The sequence below is a fragment of the Hemitrygon akajei genome, chromosome 21 (assembly GCF_048418815.1).
Source record: "Hemitrygon akajei chromosome 21, sHemAka1.3, whole genome shotgun sequence".
NCBI lineage: Eukaryota > Metazoa > Chordata > Chondrichthyes > Myliobatiformes > Dasyatidae > Hemitrygon > Hemitrygon akajei.
In genome coordinates, this window is record NC_133144.1 from 50909750 (window position 1) to 50932261 (window position 22512).

The 22512-nt window shown below is 39.7% G+C and overlaps 1 protein-coding gene across 4 annotated transcripts in view; it reads right to left on the bottom strand.

Moving 5' to 3' along the window:
- p4ha1b (prolyl 4-hydroxylase, alpha polypeptide I b) overlaps positions 1–22512 on the bottom strand; it is a 100544-nt gene that overhangs the window by 54099 nt on the left and 23933 nt on the right. For 2 of the 4 annotated variants that reach the window (XM_073025393.1, XM_073025390.1), the window contains exons 1-4: positions 19359–19489; positions 1993–2110; positions 598–694; positions 267–418 (exon numbers count right to left, since the gene is read on the bottom strand). In XM_073025393.1, the coding sequence (XP_072881494.1) occupies positions 267–418; positions 598–694; positions 1993–2080 (337 nt within the window). In that variant the 5' untranslated portion in view covers positions 2081–2110; positions 19359–19489. Of the gene's footprint in view, positions 1–266; positions 419–597; positions 695–1992; positions 2111–19358; positions 19490–22512 lie in introns of those variants that run through there. The other 2 variants (XM_073025391.1, XM_073025392.1) reach the window with 1 other exon arrangement.

Sequence of the window (22512 nt, forward strand, 5' to 3'; positions counted from 1 at the left end):
ATTTCTTTCATTCTCTTTCACAGTTTTCCACTCATCAAATATATAACAAAGACAAACATTAAGTCATTCCTATGAAAGCACTCAGGCTGCAAGGATTAGGCAATGTCTAAACAGGTTGCAGTGCTACCAAAAAGGTAGCTTGGATTGTTTTGATACCATGAATGAGTTGGTGGGGGGGAAAACACAGAAGGCAAAGGAACAACAAGTTAGAGGAAGAGTAAGATGATTTGCCATTTAGCATGCTTAGATGGTGAATAGCCACTAACCATCTGACATATCCTTGAGTACCAGATTTTCCAGCTCTACCCACTCCGAGTTCAATCGTTTCATCAATTTAAAGGCATTCACTGGATGACCAAGGAATCCTTCTGGATCTTTTGTGGCTGTCTCAGTGAGTTGGTCCAGCTTTTCTGCCCACCTGGGGGGGGGGGGAACATTTGGAAGAAATTACCTCTGATTTTCCTGGAATTATTAACTAACTAAAATTAATTGCAAATGTTTAATGTACAAATGATTAACCACACGAAGTGAGATTTAAAAAAAAAGAATGAAATGCTGTTAAATGAAAATTCTAAATATTGCAAACAATTTGCCTACCGTTTGATTTCACCTAGTTTGCTCTCCTCAGCTTTGATATAATCTTTCAAGGAAGTCACCAGATCTTTCTCTGTGTATAGGAGATCTGTCATCTGGCCTGCTCATGATAAACAAAACAGACTGTGTAAGACATTCAAGGAACTATGGAACATTATTTTGGAAAACAGTTGTTAAAGTAGTGAAATGTGGACATTTCAATTTCTCCAAAACTACATTTCTTCTCAGGCTAGAGAACTGTATACCAGTGCATTACCTAACTGCCTGATGATACATTGATGCTCCCACTTACAAATCAGTTGGTATCAAAAAATATTCCCTTCCAATTTTAATAATTACTTCTCCCTGACACCCCCCCCCCACCACATACCATCCCAATAAATAGTGTCATGTTGTAACTGCCCACAACCATACAATGTTTTGGAACTATGAGCTACCCATTGGGAAGCCAAGTGAAATGCTGCATTCAAAAGAATATAGGGATTGCAAGATAACACAGTTACTTCTTCCCCTCCTCTTTACCTTTCTCCTATTATCCACTCCCCTCTCCTATCAGATTGCTTTCTTTCGAGCCCTTTACCTTTGCCACCCACCTGGCTTCACCTATCGCCTTCTAACTATCCTTCTTCCCCTCCCCTGACTTTTCTATTCTGGCTTCTTCCCTCTTCCTTTCCAGAGCTGAAGAAGTGACTTGGCTTGAAACGTTGACTGTTTATTCACTTCCATGGATACTGCCTGACCTGCTGAGTTCCTCTGGTATTTGCATGTTCCCCTCATCTAAGTTTCAACAATCCTGTTTGTTGCTTGATGCAATGACAATAGTTGTTGTTTACCATTTGAAGTGATCATTGCTGAATTTAAAGCAACCTACAAAAGACCCAAGCATTGTGTAATGAAAATTTCACTAATGGATCAAAAACATGCTGGAAAAACTCAGCAGGTCATTCAGCAATTGTAGAAATAGAAATAAGTCAATATTTCAGACTTTTTCTGATGTTTTAGATTTCCAACATTTGCAGTATTTTCTCTATTTCCATTAATGGTGCAATCTGCCCTATTATATTGAAAGGTTCAGTCTTTGCGTAACTTGTACAATATATCCAAAAATTCTGGTAGTTACAAAAAAAAAGTACCTGGACCTGGACAGTCAGCATGAAAGATTCTTTTACATTTACCACAAAAAAGCAAATGCTGCAAACACACAACAGTTCAGGTTGAGTTGAACGAACAGGGTTAACTGCCTGATCTACTGAGTATTTACTTTCTTCTACAAATAACGAGAAATAAAGAACCATCTGTGTGAATTTCAAATTTGATCCTCAGTACCTGTCCAAGCTTCAGCATACTAATTGATAAATAATATCTTTAAACAACTAATACTACAAAAAAAGTGCTTACCAATTGATGTGTAGAAATCAGTATGTGCCTGGGTGATGGAGATCAGGATGCCTAGTCCTACGACACACCAAACCTTCACACGCATCATGATGGCTTTACAGTGACTCAATGCTCAATCCTACAACAGAAGAGGAGGAAAAATGATTATCTCATAGAAAAATGGATCAATAATGAAAGGCAGCTATACCTGGTAGAAAAGAATATTGGTTCTATTGATTGAATATTTACAAAAACTTCAATGATCCCAGCATTCTTTATCCCATTGCACTGCAGTTACTTCACCTGAAAGACTATAGTGATTAAAGAAAGAATTTCAAGGGCAATTAAGGGCAGTCAGTAAGTGCTTCGTGTTCCAGAGCGTTCTAGATTATGTAACTGAATACATAATCTTTATCTGATAAGCTGTGAAATTACTTATTTTCATGAGTATAGGTTATTGAATCTTACAATGATAAAGCACAGGAGACCAATCTACAACTGCAACTACTTAAAAGAGCTCTCATTTAATCAGTTCCCAACACTTCAAATGTCAGTAAATCTTCACCTTCAAGTATGCATATAATTGACTTTTGAAAGCTCTATTGAATCTTTTGTAACCTATCCTTTCAAGCAAACCAGATCATAGCAGCTTGATCCATGAAGTATACTTTTCCTCAACTCACCCCTTTTCTTTCTGTAATTACTTCAGGGATTTAAAAAAATACAGAATTGTTTCTCAAAATGAGACACAAGATGTTGGTTTCATTCATTAAAAAATGAAGGCCACTGAAAATGAAATGTTACTCTCTCCATAGATGCTGCCTGATCAATGGAGTTTGCTCTGGATGTTCTGTTTTTATTGGGGTTTAATTTACGTTGTTTGCAACCAGGTTTACTTCAGTAACTCTGCAGTTTTACCACATCCAGTCATGAACGGTGAGGCAATTAAAAGTATATTATGGCTTAGGGGTCCAAATAACATGTTTAAGGTTTCCCAATTAGGAGGGATTTTGAGTTGGAGGGAGAATATAAGGGGGTTCAAAAAGGACTCAATTGGATTCAATTCAATTCAAATGAAACAAAGAAAAGCTCATGAGCACTGCATATAGTAAAGGCTAATGGGCCAACTGCATACTTGCATTCCAAAATTAGATGTGTGTCTGGACAAGTTGTACTAATGCAAGTTGCTACCTAATACTGTGGAAAATTGCCCAGATATATCTTGTTCGAAAAACAAATGGCCAACTAGCACCCCATCAATCTACTTTCAAACTTCAGAAAATTGGAGGAAGTTGTGAATGGACAGTGGTATCAACTGACATTTCCAACATAAGATTCAGAAGTGGTGCTGTGGTCTGATGATTGCTCAGTGTTAGATTCCAGCCACTCAGCAAATCAAACAGTCCACGTCTGCATGCACTGAGGAATAATCCACATTCACACGGGAGCTAAGTGGCAAGTAACATTTGTGCCACTATAGCACTTTTCCTCCAAAATATACAATGTCCATCTGCAAATGTATTGTTGCTATACTTGTCAGGTAGTGAAACTACCACTGTAATGCATTCTTTTTAATAATACTCATATATAGCTTCAAGCTTTGATAGCCAAGTTCAAAAATAAATGTAGGTAATACCAATATGCAACTATTTTTAAAAAGATAGCACTAAACTAACCATGCCAGTCTGTTTTGCACAACACAAAATGCACACAATTCGAAGAAACGCTTTCAAGAGCAAAAACCATACATTTCTATTTTGCTCAAAAATACCAAGGGGTATTAACATAATTTAGTGTAAACTGGTTATTCACATTATTGTTACTTTTTGGATCATGCTAGGTCCATAATTGATGCCCACTTGGAGGTATTTGGATCTTTCAAGAATCAGCAAATTCTGGAATGGTTCCAGAAGACTGGAAAACTACAAATGTCACTTCACTCTTTAAGACTGAAGACTGAAAGACTTTAAGAGGAAGACTGAAGAAAGGAAATCGTAGGCCAATTGGCCTAACTTATTGGGAGTCCATTAAGGATGAAGTTTCAGGTTTCTTGGAGGCACATGATAAAATAAGCCAAAGTCAACATGGTTTCCTTAAGGGGAAATCTTGCCTGACAAATTTGTTGGAATTATTGGAAATTACAGGCAGAATAGACAAAGGAGAGTCAGTGGATGTTGTTTACTTGGATTTTCATAAGGCTTTTGACAAGGTGCCGCATATAGGGCTACGTAGCAAGATAAGATCCCATGGTATTACAGGAAAAATATTAGCATGGTTAGAAGATCGGCTAACTGGCTGGAGACAAAGAGATGGAATAAAGGGAGCCTATTCTGGTTTACTACCAGTGAGAAGTGGTGTTCAGCAGAGGTCGGTATCGGAAGTGCACTTTTCATGCTATATGTCAATAATTGTATGATGGAATTGTTGGATCAATGAGCAAGGTTAAAGATGATACAAAGCCAGGCAGAGGGGCAGGTAGTGTTGAGGAAGCAGTGGGTCTCCAGAAAGACCTAGACAGGTTGGGAAAATGGGAAAAGTGTAAGATGGAATATAGTGCAGGGAAGTGCATGGTCTTGCATTCCGGTAGAAGGATTAAAGGTATAGACTATTTTCTCAACAGGGAGAAAATTCAAAATTCAGAGAAGCAAAGGAACTTAGGAGACCTTGAGCAGATTGCAGGTTGAGTTGGTGGCAAGGATGGCAAATTCAATGTCACCATTCATATCAAAAGGACTAGAATACAAAAGCAAGAATGCAATACTCAGGCTTTACAAGGCACAGGTTAGATCACCCTTGGAGTATTGAGAGCAGTTTTGGCCCCTTATCTAAGAAAAAATGTGCTGGCATTGGAAAAGATCCCAAGAATGAAAGGGTTAATGTATGAGGAGCGTTTGATGGCTCGGGGCCTGAACCTGCTGGAGTTTAGAAGAATGGGGGGGGGGGGAATCTAATTGAAACTTATTGAATATTGAAAGGCCTAGACAGAGTGGATGAGCACAGGATGTACACAGGCTATAGTGAGCAAGTCTTGGAGCAATAGGCACAGCCTCAGAATACAGGGATGTCCATTTAGAACAGAGATGAGAAGGAACTTCTTTTGATAGAGGGTGGTGAATCTGTGGAATTCACTGCAACGGACAGCTGTGGAGACCAAGTCAATGAGTATATTTAAAGCAGAGGTTGATAGGTACTTGGTTAGTCATGGCGTAAAAAGGTCATTGGAAGAAGGCAGGAGAATAGGGTTGAGAGGGATAATAAATAAGCCAAAATGGAATGGCAGAACAGACTTGATGGGCCGAGTGGCTTAATTCTGCTCCCATTTCTTTTGGTCTTATGATAGGTTACATTTTTCTTAGTAATTCATCACAATCTTTAAAATTTTAAAGATTATAATTATTCCTCAAATTATTTATTTTAAGCACAAACAGCTTTGACTATTTAGCTTATTATCATATTCGAAATTCCAGATATATCTTCTCCCACTCATGTGGCAAGTATATGCTTAATTCTTAACCTTATACTTAAAAGTTTACATTTCAATCCTAGTCTAAACTTCATCATACATTGTATAGACCTACATTTTCCCCCCTCAGTCAGAATGTAACCGGTCACTGATCAATTTTAGAAAATTATACCCTGATAAGGCAACAGGAGGATGAGTATTTTTCATTCGGGAAGTTAATCTCTGAGTGGCAGCTTGTAAATGTCTGGTTCCTCACTGAGGGGCTGAGTGAGGAGGCTACCAAAATCCACATGAAATGACTGCACTTTACATACTTTTCATGTGCAGGTATGACATCTGGAGATGTGACCAAAATACTGAACCTTTGAAAAAAGAATTCTGATGTTTATTTATTTCTTATTTTGCATTTTTTTTTTAGCTATTTTTAGTCATATGAATTCCATAAGAGTTAATTTTTATTCCGTATGTCAAATATTTTGAGAGTGAAGGGACTTCGATAAGGACAAATATACATTGCCCGAACTGTCTAATGCAGGGATGCAGAGGAACACAGTAATTAGTTTTTCTTTCAGTTAATGCTTTTGAGTGAGAAGCCAACCTTCTGTTTTTGCATGAGGAGTACGTAAAAGCAACTAATTTTATAAATGAAAACAGAAATGGTCTCTGCACCACCAGACTACAAGAAATGGCACCGATGATTTTCTTCTTTCCTTGACCTCATGATCTCATTCATAGAAATAAAACTAATTATCTTGGCTCCTCTCAGGTAACAATATACGAGTAACACCCTCTCAAAACTAGCACTTCCCAATTCTGGAAAAACTGAATAGCACTGCATTGCGTAACAGAAGGCTATTGTTACTACAGAAATCATGCTCGGCATTCTTTGCTGGTCTCTATTTTAATGATATTCAATACTAATTTAGTCAGCTTTTTGTTATTAATACATTGAAAAGCAATTTATATTGCTTTTTAGTTAATGTGTGTAGGAGGAGGGGTACTAGGGGACAAAGTAGGCTACAAAGTATGTAGTTTGGTTATAGTGAAATTACACAAATCATCCTATCTATTTTGCTCCTCCTTAATCACCCAAATCTCACCTCAAATTCAAATACAATACAAATAGAGCAGAAGTGTTTGATTACCAGTAATCTCTTAATAATTGAGATGTTGGTTTTACAAAATGGTTCTGTAATACAGTATTAGGGTAGAGGTGCACTCTAAAGTGAATGCATGAGCAGCAAAAGATTTGGATCATTAGTCCAAAGACAGAAATTTAAATCCCTCCACAACCTTTGGGTAATAGTTTCAATGGTATTCAAGAACCAAGAGCCCATAGCTGTTTAAGTGGAAACTGGAAATCTAAAGCTAAGGAATTATATGAAGCTACAAATGAAGGGTAAAACAGAGGATTAGATTTTTTTTCCAGGACTTGGCATCATTGATAAGATCAAAATATATTCACTATTCCTAAGCGCCCTTACCACATATGTGGGTATGCAGTCAGGCACATACTAGGAAAAAACGGCAAATTCCCTCATGAGGAAATCAGTGGACCAGACTGCTTCCGTAAGGGTAGCAGAGACAGCAATGGATTGAAAGACATTTTGTACTGTGAAACTCTCTGGCTTCATGAGTCTCTCGTATCCTAATTCCACAGAAGACTGCTAGTGCTCAATGCAGTGATCTATCCAGGAATCCTTGACTGATGATAAAAAAGTTCACAAATCAGAATTGAGGTAAATACTGGTACTTATACCAATGGTATATCAAGAAAGCATTTTTAACATTCAATCTTCAGAAGAAGATGTAATATAAACTTTCATGAAGTAATCATGTGGGCCAATTATTTTCACTAAATAAAATAAACTTTAATAAAGGCATGGAGAATTCACTTCTTGCCATTTATTTACAGCACTTAAGGCCCTCAGACAACAGAACCAACCCCATCTGCCAGCCTATGAAATGGGGCCTATTAAGTTGGCAAGACCAATCAAATGGAATGCATTTGGATTCATTCTGGCACAAAAATGGTAATGTAAGATGTGAACAGGAAACAGCCTGAATTTTATTTAAACAGTGAATGTTTGGGTAATTCTGCCTTCACACTAAAGTTTAACTACTAAGCTTGAAACAAAATACTTCTCATTTGAACACACAACATGCAGTCAAGATTAGTATGTGGTGAAGAGAATTTCTTTGCTTTAAGCTGAAGGCTGACTAGGTCAGGACTCTATTCCCTAGAGTGCAGAAAGAGGGATCATTCGATAAGGTATACAAAATTATGAGAGGTACAGATAGGGTTAATGCAAGCAAGCTTTTTCCACTGAGGTTGGATGAAAATAGAACTAGAGATCATAGATTCAAGGTGAAAGGTGGAATATTTAAGGGGAAACTGAGGGGGAACTTTTTCATTCAGAGGGTGGTGTGAGTGTGGAATGAGCATGGATTGAACTACCAGAGGAAGTGGTTGATGCAGATTCGATTTCGACATTTAATACGTTTGGATAAGTACATGGATGGGAGGGGTAAGGAGGATTATGATCCAGTGTAGGTCAATGGGACCAGGCTCAATGACAATTTGGTATGGCCTAGATGGGCCAAAGGGCCTGTTTCTGTGCTGAAGCATTCCATGACTCCAAGGCAATTTGTATGCCTTACTAGTACATTTGTACCTTTTAGCCACTGCATTGTAGAAGTCAAACTGACATCAAACAGTTTCTCACTGTCCGTAGATACCCGGCCACTCAGCAAGTCCTTTCCAATGCCTTCAAATAACAATGACATAGATTGGCGCAGGTTAAACTTCAATGAAACTTGGAAGGGATCTGACTTCAAAGACATGTAACAAACACATTGGCACATATTAATCAAAACTCCGCTAAAAGCAAATATCCCTTGTACAAGGGATGGCTTCTGAGGGACTAGACCCCAACAACAAATCTGGAATCCAAGTGGACTGACAACTGACTAGGATGCCATTTCAGCAATCTTACTGGCACTAAATGTAGGGTACACAACTGGGTGGGGCGGGAGACAGGCTGCCAAAGAGACCTTAGAAGTTGAAGATTCCAAGATTTCCATTTATTCTACACAGGCTTCCATTATAGATGTTTTGTGGAGAAAGTTCATTGTCGATGTCAATGATAATACAATCTTAACTACATCATTCCTCTCTAGACAGTGAACTATTGCCAGTGGTGAAAGTTTCATAGCAATGGCAGCCTATTGACAGAAGAGTGTCAATTATGTGAAACAACAGCTGTTCAAGCAGTTGGTAGTCTGGCAGTGATGTAGAGGCAAAGCCACGCAACCAGTGAATCTCACCGTACAGAATCTACAGTATTAGTTCCATTTTCTATGCAGCAAGGAGACCAAATAACATGGGCAGAGAGGTTAAATAATTCAGATCCACTGCAAAATTAAAAGGCCAAAAAAGATTCAAAAGTAACAAAAAAACTTTACAGTGCCCACATGGACAAAAGAGATTAAATCTGTAAGTTAGGTTAGGTCATAATATCCTAACTGATTTTGAGTTTTGGTTGAGAATGAGTTTAATCTTTGTTTACATCTTTTCTCCTTTAACACTCATCAAAACCTCAGATAAGTTTAGTTAATTTCATTTAACCTCTTCTAAAAGAATGCTGAAAATATTCAGAATCTTATGAACCTGAAGCACTGTTTCTCTTTCCACAGCTGCTGCTCAACCTGTTGACTATTTCCACCCATTTGCAAATTTTTAGCATCTGCATTTTTTTAAAACATTTAATCTTCTCTGAGAGCTCTATATGCAGTGAGGATGCACCATGCAGAGCTCCCCCTGAAGAATTAGAGAAGGGTTTGAACTCCCAACTTTTGACTGCATTGTGGTAAAGTACAGCGATCTGTCAGGTCAGTAAAAAAGGTCAATGGCTGCAACCTACCATCGCTGCAGGACTTGTGTGTCCAGGACAAAGACGTGGGCAGGAGAAATCATTGCAGATACTACCCACCCACCAAACTGCCTTTTCTAAAAGCTCCCTTCGGGAAAGGGCTATAGGGCTGCTAACAAAAATCTCACACCACCTGTAAAGTTTCTTCCCCCAGTTAATTTGATTAACCATTTTAGTTGGCTAACCCCCACCTCAGTCACTGCACTGTAAACACTTTAAAACACTTGTTATAATGCTGTTTATTTTGTAAACATAAAGAGTCAAAGCATATACAAAGTATACAACCTTGAGACTCGTCTGCTTACAGGCAGCCACAAAGCAAGAAACCCGAAAGAATCCAACTAAAAAAAGACAAACACCCAACACGCAAAAAAACCCACAAATCACGCAAACAATAAAAGCAACAGCATTCCGAACCAAATGGAGTCCATAGACTTAGAGAGCAGAGTAGCCAAAGCAGTCTCACACCCTCAGCATCATGGAGGAGTAAACATTGCAGAACGATGAGCTAAATTGGCCCAACCCTTGCCTCTGTTATCAACACCCTGCCTTTTCAGTTGATCTAATATTTATGTATATTTTATTCAATCTCTGTACCTTAACCTCTCAGCTTATTTTGTATTATTCTTTATACTGTTGAAGGTTGTTTTTTGTTGCATGTCACATCAACACACCACGGCAAATTCCTAATGTGTGCAAATGTGAATAAAGTTGGTTCTTGATCCCTGAAGACTGCAGAATGGAATAAACAGATGCTAGGCAGGAACGTGAGAGAGACAACTTGACCACTGGGACCAACATTCACTTGACATTCAATAACAAGTGTATAAGGTTAGAAAGAAATAAAGGAGCATCCTGATAAAGAGGTGCCACAAACAAAGGGGGCAGGCGTGACAATAGTCTAGACCTGGCCTGTTGCTGAGATGCAAGCTTCTTGACCCAGCTGTTCCTTATTCACTCTATTCCCCTAGTTCACATACTGGCCAGGCAATTTAAAAAATCCAATATGAACATTTAGAATAATAAAATTCAATAGGACCAATACATTATTTTCTCCGCTGAATGTGAAGCTCTTTAAATAAGAACAAGGGCACTCACAATTAAAATCATACATCTTTTCACACAAATGTTACTAGAAACATGGATATCTTCCTCTAAAACAGTGGTTATGGATGATTTGAAACTTTTTAGAACATCAGTAAATGGAATTGAAGTACAGACCAACAATAATCTAACTGAATAATTCAAGAGATTCAAGGGCTAAGTAGATAGATACTTTATTCATCCCCATGGGGAAATTCAACTTTTTTCCAATGTCCCATACACTTGTTGTAGCAAAACTAATTACATACAATACTTAACTCAGTAAAAAAAATATGATATGCATCTAAATCACCATCTCAAAAAGCATTAATAATAGAATGCTGTAACTCCAGTATTGAGATGCTAGAAAACTTACTAAATATTCACTCTGCATGAATAAATACATTTGAGTAGAAATTTGTTGGTCTATCTCTAGTAGGACAATGTCTGTTCTTTGTAAGAAGAAATGAATATCCTTCTCTATTGAGCTAAAGACTTCAAAATCTAGCCATTAAATTCAATTCAGATTGTACTCAACCCATCAATGACCGCTCTGGTCTATTCTGAATGGATTTATAAACTTTCCACTGGGAATATTTTTCATCATCTGTTCAAATGTTTCAGCCACATCAATCCCTGCAAAGAATATGGACGAAAATTCCAATTTTCTCACTAGGATCCTAGCCACTGTTAGTGTAATTCTCCAAAAGCAAACTTTAATGCCAGAGAAACGGTTTGGTTTCCAAAACAAAAGCTAAAACTTTAATCTCGTGCTACTCATTTTACATTTTTGAGGCTGCTGTTACTTTCAATTTTTTTTTTAATTCAGTAAGATTTACGTGATGAACTCCAATGCTATGAGCAGAATACAAATAATAAATACAGTACCATTTTGGGGTCTGATGTTCTTGTTGGTGTTTTTCTGTGTGGGTGATCTGTTAGTTTTTGTGTGTGAGAAAGGGGTTGGGGTTTGATGCTATTGTCACTGTTCCTTTTTGCAAGGGACAGGGTTAGGGGTTTGCTCTAGCTGCCTTTTTTCAGATGGATGATCTGTTAGTTTTGGTGTGAGGGTTGGGTTGGGGGGCTTGGGGTTTGATGTTCCAGATTCTGTTTTCCTTATGTGTGATCTGTTTTTTTGTGTGAGGGAGGAAGTGGGGGTTTGGGGTTTGCAAGTTTTGTAGCTTTTTTCTTTTTCGATTGGGGGGGGGGGGGGTGATGTATTTTCTTTCAACAACTCCGATGGTTTTTCTGCATTTCATGGCCATCTGGAGAAGACATATATCAGTTGTATTGTACATGCATAGTTTGACAATAAAATTAACCTTTGAAATAATAAATAAGCAGAACTACCAATATGATATGTGCACAAACATCTGTGCAACCAGACTTCCATAAATCAATTTCTTTTCTCTATTACCCCCACTCAACTGTACCTGAAGATAATTATGCTGACAACAAGCATACAGGTAGAGAAGGAGGGTTGTGTTATGAGGAAGGGCAGCAGTGTGTTGAAAGATAGATATGGATTCAGATTTTCCATGATAAAGCGCTTTTAAGAAAGCTAATTACTTTTTGGAAAGAAACTAAGTAATATTTTGCACATTGCAAGTCCCACAGCAACAAAATGATAAATAACCAGATCACTCGTTTGTGTTGCATCCAAAACTAGATACCAGGAAAACCTATCATATCAATCAAAGCAATGGCTTTTTGAAATACTTTAATAGGACTTTTCCCATCCGAAAGGATATATCAGAACAGTTCCTCTCCCATTGAACTTCTCACTCACACACACGCTCACACCAGCTGCAGATGCTAGAATCAGGTGCAAAAAAAAAACAAACTGCTGGAAGAACTCAGGTGGTCAGGCAGCATCTGTGGAGGGAAATGGACAGTCAATGTTTTGGATGAAGGGCCTCAACATGTAGACACAAAATTTTAAGATAATGCAACTGCCAGGCACTTGCTTCCCTTGTTTTCTGGGTGATAGAGATCATATGTATGAGTGGTAAGCCTAAACTGTCCACTTTCTTGGTCCATGGCTCCTATGAATATTGGGCTGTAACCAGTCAAGTGTTGTTGTTCAATAATGATTGTTCTTGGTTTCACTATGATCTGCCATTGCATGTTCCTTCTTCCACCCCCCCCCCCCCAACTTCCTCACATACAATGCAAAGGTTTTGCTGCTGAACATTTATTATCTACTACCAAATTTTAATTCTCACCCTTCTTCCCTTAATGCCATGAAAGCCTTTTGCCATTCACAAACCAGACTGGAACCTTCTCAAAATGGAAAGGGCAAAATTACCGCTGTAAGATAATACAAATGTTCAAAAGAAAGCTAAATAAGCTACAATTACTTCAGTGCAGAAGCAGATGTGTAATTATGCATAAATCAATGCTTATGGAAACAACAGTATAATTCACAATTATAAAGCTCAATGTAGTGCTTAGCATGATACTATTACAGCTCGGGGGGGGGGGGGTCCTGGAGTTCACAGTTCAATAAGGAGCCTCCCTGAGGAATGCGTGGGTTTTCTCTGGGTCCTCTGGTTTCCTCCCACAGTCTAAAGACGTACCAGATAGGTTAAATGGTAAATTGTCCTGTGATTAGGTTAGGGTTAATCAGGATTGTCGGGTGGGGGTGGGTTGCTGGGGTGGCGTGGTTCTAAGGGCTGGAAGCCTACTCTGTGCTGTATTGCTAAACAAAATAATTAACTCAGACTAATCCAGCTTCCACTCACTACATTTCAGATCTACCCATGATGGTAGACATTTTCAAGTATTCAGCCTAGTTTGAATCTCTATTCCAACATATTCATGACCTACATCATTTTCTCTGTCTGCATTGCCTCACTATCACAAAGTTGCCTTGGCCAGCAGTTCCAATTCATCATCTGCAGCACTCAGTGCTTAAAAACAATTTTTTTCTTTCAAGCATATTTCAACATATCAAATTCTAATACTCCTATGTATCTTTCTGACTTTTCATTTTTCTGACCCATCCCCCAGCTCTCTTACAGTAATACTCTTCAACATGTTTCCATTATCCCTTCTGATTTTCTCATTGATCCCAAAAAACCTGTCATCCAGAGTCCCTAACTTTATCCTCCCATGTCAGTGAATTTTTCAAGTCCAGCAAAACGTCAAGGTCTTCTTCTGCTACCTTTATGTCAATGGCCATTTCTTTAGGTAGGACTTGTCAAAATAAATTGAGAATGCTTTCTTCATTCTGGTTCTCTCCCTCTGTTCTATTACTCTGCGTTCATCTATATATTGCTATAACCCGCGTAACACCACACTTACTCACTAACATCCTTCTCTGAAGTTGTTGGATTTCACCACTATGGATCAATCCAATATTGTCTTCGAACGTATAGCCCTAATGAGAAGATTGGAATGAATATGGACAAAAATTCCAGGGTTTGATGATACTGAACACAAACTTGTGAGGATGAGTGTCATCCTAAAAGGTTACTGTCTCTCAGACAGTTAATATCACCCAATTTCCTCTTATGCTGTCATGAAAGTTTCAACCCTGAACACCCCACTTCTAACTCCTCCAAAAGTTGCACTGCTTAGTAAGCATGCTGTTTCAATATGCTCTTGATCCACAGAAATTTCTCTGACCCCGACTGTTTTCTCATCCAGCTGATATCTTCTGTCACTTTGATAGTTTTCAGAGGTTCATTTTCCCCCTAGACATTCAGTCCCTCTACATCACCATCCATTACAAAGATGGCCTTAAAGCCCTTCAACCCTTTCTTGGACAGATGCTAACCATGACCATCCTCTTTAACCTTGATGGACTTAGTCATCTCCCTTACATTACTAAATGCCTCCAAATCAAAAGGTATCAATAAAGAAACCTGCAGGAGTACATACTATGCTGTCTTCTTGTTGGATGCGTGGAACAATCCTTGCCTCAATCCTACTTGAGATTTCTTCCTCATCTGATTTTCTGGTACAGCGATGGTCCCAATGCTGCTTCCTGCATTCATACCGAGCTCCAAAATGTCCTTACCTTTGTTACCATGATCTCACCTTCACATGGTCCATCTCTCTTTTCTTTTCCTTAAACTCAGTGGACAGGTTAGCAACAGACATCCAACAAAAACCCGGAGATTCCCATCACTACCTTTGCCACAGCACTTAAAGGATCCCACTCCAGTTTCTCTGCTGACCACACTTTCCACAGTGCTTCCAAGATGTTTTCTTTGTTCCTTCATTATGTCATCCCATTCAACATGGTTGACTGGGCATTCGTCTATACATGTTCCATCACCCACATTTCTGCATTCACCCCTCTTCTCCCTTTCTGAGTAAGAACAGCGTTTCCCTTGTGCTCCCCTTCCATCCCAATCTGCTCCTTAACCCTCTATATTCAGCAAGATACTTTTCTACAATTTCCATCACATTAAATGTGATATTAGGCACACTTTACTCTCCCATTTCAGCATTAAGTAAGAGTTCCATCTACGACTCTCTGGTCTCTTTTGCAACTTCACTCTGGCACTTTCCAATGAAACTGCAGGAGGTGCCAGACATCTCACTTGTTCCTCCACAATCTAGGGAGCCAAACACTCGCAGGTGAAGCAGCAAAGCATTTGTACTTCTTACAAATCACATGCTTTCTATGTTGTCTCCTCTGCACTGGGTAAACCAAGTGTTGATGGGGCGACTGCTTTGCAAATCACCTCTGCTCAGTCCACAAGATTAATCCTGAGATTCCAGTTGTCTCTCATTTTATTTCTCCATCATAGCACTTGCCACTCTGACCTCTCTGTCTTTGGTTTCCTAAACCATTTCAACAAAGGGCAAAGTAAACACAAGGAAAATCATTTGATCTCCTGACTAAGTATGTATCCTTGGGATTCAACAACGAAGTCAACACTGCAGATAACCAGCCTTTGCAATTTGTATCATAACTGGTCATTAACTGGCAAAGTTAAATCAGGTTTCATCCCTCCACTAATGCTGTGCCTGGCTGATCGACATTTCCAACACCAACTTTCATCAGATTTCCAGCAACTGCAGTGTTTTGCTTCTCATAGTTCCAGCAATGTTATTCCATCCCCCCTCCCACGCCACATCTATCTTCATTCATCTATTTATATCTCCTCCAGACAGATCATCTATAATTAACAAATCTTCGCCACCCATCTCCCAGCCAGCACCATTGCTACTTGCATCACATACTTCCTTGATTTCTGTTTTATCCCTTTTCTCTTCTCTCCACCCCTCCTCATTTTCCAAGTTCTGATGAAATGTCACAACTTGAAACATTAAGATTGCTTCTCTTGTCACAGACTTGCTGAGAATAGTAGAACTGATGATCTGGCATCTGATTATTCAGAGAACTTCAGAAAATTCATTAGTTTGGAATGCAAGCTGTGGGCTTGGACTGTAGGTAAAATCCAGACTGTGGGCTGGACCCACAGCTGATCCAAGGCTGTGACCCAGAACACAGGTTTGTGGCTGGAAACAGAGCCTGAAATACTTGTAAATTTCCCATTCTTTTTGATCTCGGCTGGTTCATGAGTGTCTTAACAGCTAAAACAAAGACTATTCACAACCTACATCAGCAATAGTCTGTTATTTGGTCACAGTGGTAAGACAGGCTGTTTGCACATTCATCAGCTCCAATGTAATACATTCTACCTCTAGTGCATCATACCTCAGTCTGGCAACTCAGCAATCTTTAAACGCATTGCATTTCTCTTCCTACATTTGTTTTCTAAGTTTCTTATCACATCCTCCAGAAAGTAACCTGTCTGCTCCATCTGGGTTAAATTTTAAACATACTGGCCATGAACGTATAGACTCCATATTAAAAAAAAACTAATTAAATACTATAGAATGCAGTCTGGGGTAAGGGCATCTAGCCAAACTCATACTGAATGAACTCTAGCTATGCTTTTACTTGACTGGCCTTATTGATTATACAGGTTGTCCTTCTCTTTTACCACAAAAGATGCAGCATTTCAGACAGACTTATATCAGCTAAAATATTCATTCTCACATTTTTATTTTTGAAAGAGATAAATTTATATAATTTCAACCACAGCAATCTGCATATAAAAACACTGACATGGTAAAATTCAAAAGGAATTGTTGCTCAGAGACAAGGAGTTAATTTGATGTAACCATCAAAGAAGCCTCAATAAGTGACAAACAGCTGGTCAATTTTGGTAATCACGAGGAAATCTGCAGATGCTGGAAATTCAAACAACACCACACACAAAATGCTGGTAGAACACAGCAGGCCAGGTAGCATCTATAGGGAGAAGCACTGTCGACGTTTCGGGCTGAGACCCTTCGTCAGGACTAACCGAAAGTAAAGATAGCAAGAGATTTGAAAGTAGTGGGGGGGAGGGGGAAATACGAAATGACAGGAGAAGACCGGAGGGGGTGGGATGAAGTTAAGAGCTGGAAAGGTGATTGGCGAAAATGATACAGAGCTGGAGAAGGGAAAGGATCATGGGACGGGAGGCCTCGGGAGAAAGTAAGGTGGGGGGGGGGGGGGGAAGCACCAGAGGGCGATGGAGATCAGGGAAACAACTAAATATGTTAGGGATGGGGTAAGAAGGGGAGGAGGGGCATTAACAGAAGTTAGAGAAGTCAATGTTCATGCCGTCAGGTTGGAGGCTACCCAGCCGGTATATAAGGTGTTGTTCCTCCAACCTGAGTTTGGATTCATTTTGACAGTAGAGGAGGCCATGGATAGACATATCAGAATGGGAATGGGACGTGGAATTAAAATGTGTGACCACTGGGAGAAGCTGCTTTTTCTGGCGGACCAAACGTAGGTGCTCAGCGAAACGGTCTCCCAGTCTTGTTAGCTGAGACAAACATCATTGGACCTCTGGCATCCATTTAAACTAGCAGACACAATCCTGGCCAAATATCTCCCCTGAGAGGTGACAAGTCCTCAAACTTCTAAGACTCTTCTGGGACTGCAATTTGGGATTCACGATTTAAAAGATTAAAATGCAAGAGTGCTAACAATGCAATCAAGTTGAATCATTTACTTAATCAGTTAAATTATGTAAAATGTTATTTAAACATGGCCGTTCCTCTATCATGGACACATGCGTAATGAAAGTAACCTTCATGTTTTCTTGAGATAATTTTGTTAACCTTTAAACAGAGAGGACATTTGAACAAAAATCAAAATACTAAAATCTTTACAGTTCTGGGAATGTAGTTTTGCCACTAACTAGCTCACATTAACTCTGCTGGAATGAAATGCAAAGGGCAAAGGGAAAGAAATTCCATTATGCAAGTAAACTAGTTAATTTAAATAGGTACACTGTTTGTCCTGCATAGACTAGAAAGAACTTTTGTTAACTCTGCTTTGTAACTGGACCCATCTCACTGTGCTATATTAATCGCTTCTGATATTGTAGGTCTGTAATGCCAATGTGCCAGCTCTCCAGAATGTCGAAGCTGGCTCACTTATGTGCCACCAGTGCAGTTGTCCAACCATGAAAATGTGGATTGTACACTTCAGAGGAGTGTTTTCTTTTAAAAGTGTGATCGAATTTCTATTCACAATATGATACTTAAAAGTGAAGAACTTGTGTACACATACACTTTAATATAATGGCAGTTCTGTGGCTTTTTAAAAAAAATTACATTTTCAAATAATAGCTCCAGAATCATTTGATCCAATTATTCAACTGGCAATGTATATCTATACATTATAATTCAATACAAATTGAAACTATGCTGTAATTAAAGATGAAACCAAATATAAATGGCAGAAATCTAAAATTCTTATAAATACCATCAATTTAAAAAGTTGATTTAAAAGGGATTATGTGATGAATTTTGTGGTTGTTGTCTCCATGCGTTAACGCTACCATTATAGGATCACAAACAAGAGAAAACCATTGTAGGATAGCAGGAATAAAAGGAAAATCCAAACAAGAGTTGTCAATGCTTGGAGGAAGGCAAGGTAGCAGAGTTAGATCCAGTCTCTTTATTGAGATGTTAAATTATGACTACAAAAATAAGTACTGATGCAACGTGGCTAGGTTCCATTTGGATGATTAAGAGTTCATCAATTCTGAACATCTCCAGATTTAATGCGTGGAGACGAGAAGTGGGAAGAGCTTTTTGATGCCGCAGATGTGGAAAGTGGCGGGGCTGGGCTCAAGTTCCAAGTAGGCTCTGCAGAGTACGTGCACTTTCTTACATCGCTTGGGGTCAGAAGGCGAGAGCAGCACTTAAGGGGGAGAGAAAGAGTTGCCACGTATTCTCCCTTCTCCTTCCCCCCTCCCCACCCCAACACGATTCATGCTAAGAAGCAGCAAATATATAACGCGGGGAGGGGGGAGGGGAAGTAGGGATGGCCGAAGTTACACAGACTCCTAGAGTAGTTAAAAGTACACAAAAGTTAAAATTACTGTTTGATTGCCATCAATACTATAGCCACATTTAATGATATCATCGAGTTGGACGCTTTATTTCTGCCGTTAAAAGACGGTAAAATGTTCGTGCACTTCGTTCATTAAACTAAGAAAAAAATAGTTCCCTGAAAATGTTAGAGCCAAGACAATCGCGACACTCCAATTAATCCATTTTTAAAAAAAATTGTGGGACGACGTTATTCGTCCTTTATCGGACATTTAGAACGATCGTGCTAGAACAAGCGGAGTTAAAGATGAGTAATTTGACGTGCAAAGTCCAAACTAATACACAAAACGATAAAATACTTAAAAACCAAAAATCACGCTCGCCGCTCCCAGCAAGGCCGAAGTCAAAGGACAGCGAATAATCCACGGGCGCTTGGATAGGACTCTAAATGATAATCAAATCATGGTGAGAGCTGCAGAGATAGGGCGATAGAGGGTCGAGTTAGGAAGAGGGAAGGGGTAGAGAAGAAAAGTTTCTCGATTATTTACCTGTTGAACGGCCGACGTGTTGCGCAGCGGACTGGGTGCCGGGGGTACGAGAGGCGAGCGGGGATAGAGCACACACACAGCTCTGCATGAGTGTAGAGATGGGAGTTACTCACTCGGTCTAGCCGTTAACTCTTTCACGTACATCACAATTTTCATACCGCGTGGGTGGGGAGGGGGTAAAGAGAAGACAGGAGGTTAAAATAAGATTTATGGAAACGCAAACGCGTAAATTTGATGTGTCGTTCACAGAATCTCGAATCCACAAACAAGATTTCTGGCTGATTTTCATTAGGTGTTAGTGCAACTGTGAGATCCCGAGAAAGTCTGACCAGAGTCTGGTGTATTTAACTTCTGTATCATTCATTACGTGTTAAACACTGGATAATTTTCAAAGGGATCTGATGAAAATAGACTGGCTTCCTTTAACTGGTCTTGAATGACTTGCCAGATCAGGTGGCAATTAAAGGTCAACTGGAGTCACGTACTCAGATACATTGATAGTAAGTTAAGTCAGAACAACATGAAAGCTTCATGGTTATTATTATTACAGTACTTACATTTTATATTACATTTAATAACAATTTAAATTTTCTATCTACCATGGTGGTGAATTTCTATAGATTAGTCCAAGGCACTGAGTCACTATACTACCATACACCTCCAGCAACTCCCCTAAAGTTATGAGATTTCGCTCAATTAAGAGCTGAGCATATTTTGTAAACTGACAATCCAAAGTAGAACTAACCAAGTTGCTGTCATCCATTACATGTATGTGGTCTCTAGATGAGACCATTACAATAATCCAATGTTTGAATAATGCTCAAAGGATGTATACTCTGGACTAACATAATTAGAAACATGTCCTCTGGCTGTTAACCCTCTCTTGGTGTGGCATTTACCTGTACAAGTCATGAAATGCAGGGGTCTTTCAAAATCAAGTGTTTCTTACAGTCAAGAGTTCAGACATACAAGACGATAAGCAGAAATGAGCCTATAAATGAAGAGATAGCTAAACTCAAGATTACATAAGCCTCTTTCACCTCAGATGGCTGAGGAAGTTTGGTATGAGCTCCCAAATCCTAAGAAATTTCTACAGGGGCACAATTGAGAGCATCCTGACTGGCTGCATCACTGCCTGGTATGGGAACTGTACTTCTCTCAATCGCAGGACTCTGCAGAGAGTGGTGCGGACAGCCCAGCGCATCTGTAGTTCTGAACTTCCCATGATTCAGGACATTTACAAAGACAGGTGTGAAAAAAGGGCCTGAAGGATCATTGGGGACCCGAGTCACCCCAACCACAATCTATTCCAGCTGCTACCATCCGGGAAACGGTACCACACCATAAAAGCCAGAACCACAGGCTCCGGGACAGTTTCTTCCACCAGGCTATCAGACTGATTATCTCACACAGACATGAGTGTATTTTTATGTTACATTGACTGTTCTATTTATTATAAATTATAAGTTACCATGATTGCACACTGCACGTTTAGGCAGAGATGTAAAGATTTTTATTCCTCATGTATGTGAAGGATGTAAGAAATAAAGTAAATTCAATTTAAACAAATAAGAGCAAGCATTTGAAATAGTGTCACATTTTATGTGTGGTGGCATTTGATGTCAAAAGTGATGCCTCAAAAAGTGGGTGTCCAGCATTAAGGATCCCCATCACCCAGGTCATGCCTTGCCCTCATTGCTACCATCAGGAAGGAGGTACAGAGGCATGAAGGCACACACTCAAAGTTAACAAATTTCCTGATGTATGTTGGTGATATTAAACCTGATTGTGATTCTGAAGGCACCAAAACATGGAAATCAGATCAACAATTACACCAGTTATAAATTCTAGTGTCTAGTGATAAAGCAAGTTAACTTGAGCCCAACTGAATTGTTGTTAAAATGAGTAATGAACAAAAATTATATCTTTGTGGTATCAAAAGAAAGTAATCTGCTCTCAGGTTGAGGCTTTACATTCTAGAACAAAGGAGATGTCCTCCCTTTTCAAAGACAGGAGCTTCCCTTCCTCCACCATCAATGCTGCCCTCAACTGTACTTCTTGCATTTCACACAGATCTGCTTTTACCCCATCTTCCTGCCACTCTACCAGGGATAGGGTTCCTCTTGTCCTCACCTACCACTCCACCAGCCTCCACGTCCAGCACATAATTCTCCGTAATTTCCATCACCTCCAATTGGATCCCACCACCAAGCACATCTTAACCTTCCCCCCACTTTCTGCTTTCCGCAGGGATCACTCCCTACACGACTCCATTGTCGATTCGTCCCTCCCCACTGATCTCCCTGCTGGCACGTATCCTTGCAAGTGGAACAAGTGCTACACCTGCCCCTACACCTCCTCCCTCACTACCATAACAGGGCCCTAAACAGTTCTTCCAGCTGAGGCAACACTTCATCTGTTGGGGTCATATACTGTATTCAGTGCTCCAGGTGTGGCCTCTTGTATATCAGTGAGACGTGACATAGATTGCGAGACCGCTTTGCCAAGCATCTACGCCCCATCGGCCTGAAAAAGCAGGATCTTCCAGTGGCCAACCATTTTAATTCCACTTCCCATTCCCATTCCGATATGTCAATCCATGACCTCCTCCACTGTCGGGATGAGGCCACACTTGGGTTGGAGGAACAACACCTTACATTCCGTTTGGATAGCCTCCAACCTGATGGCATGAACACTGATTTCTCAAACTTCTGTTAATGCCTCCCACTCACCCCCCTTCACCATTTCCTATCCCCTTTTCCCTCCCTCACCTTATTTCCTTGCCCGCCCATCACCTCCCTCTGGTGCTCCTCCCCCCCTTTCTTTCTTCCATGGCCTTCTGCCTCTTTCACCGACCAACTTCCCAGCTCTTTACTTCATTTCTCCCCCTCAAATTTCAGCTATCACATGATGCTTCTCTCTCTCCTCCCCCCACCTTTTAAATCTACTTCTCAACTTTTTACCACTAGTCCTGCCGAAGGGTTTCGGCCTGAAACGTTGACTGTACTTTTTTCCATAGATGCTGCCTGGTCTGCTGAATTCCTCCAGCATTCTGTGTGTGTTAATCAATATGATCATTTAAGTTCTGCATTTGTCTACCTCAATGATTTGTTTGAGGACTGGCATATTTGAAAAATCACTGGACTCAATTTGA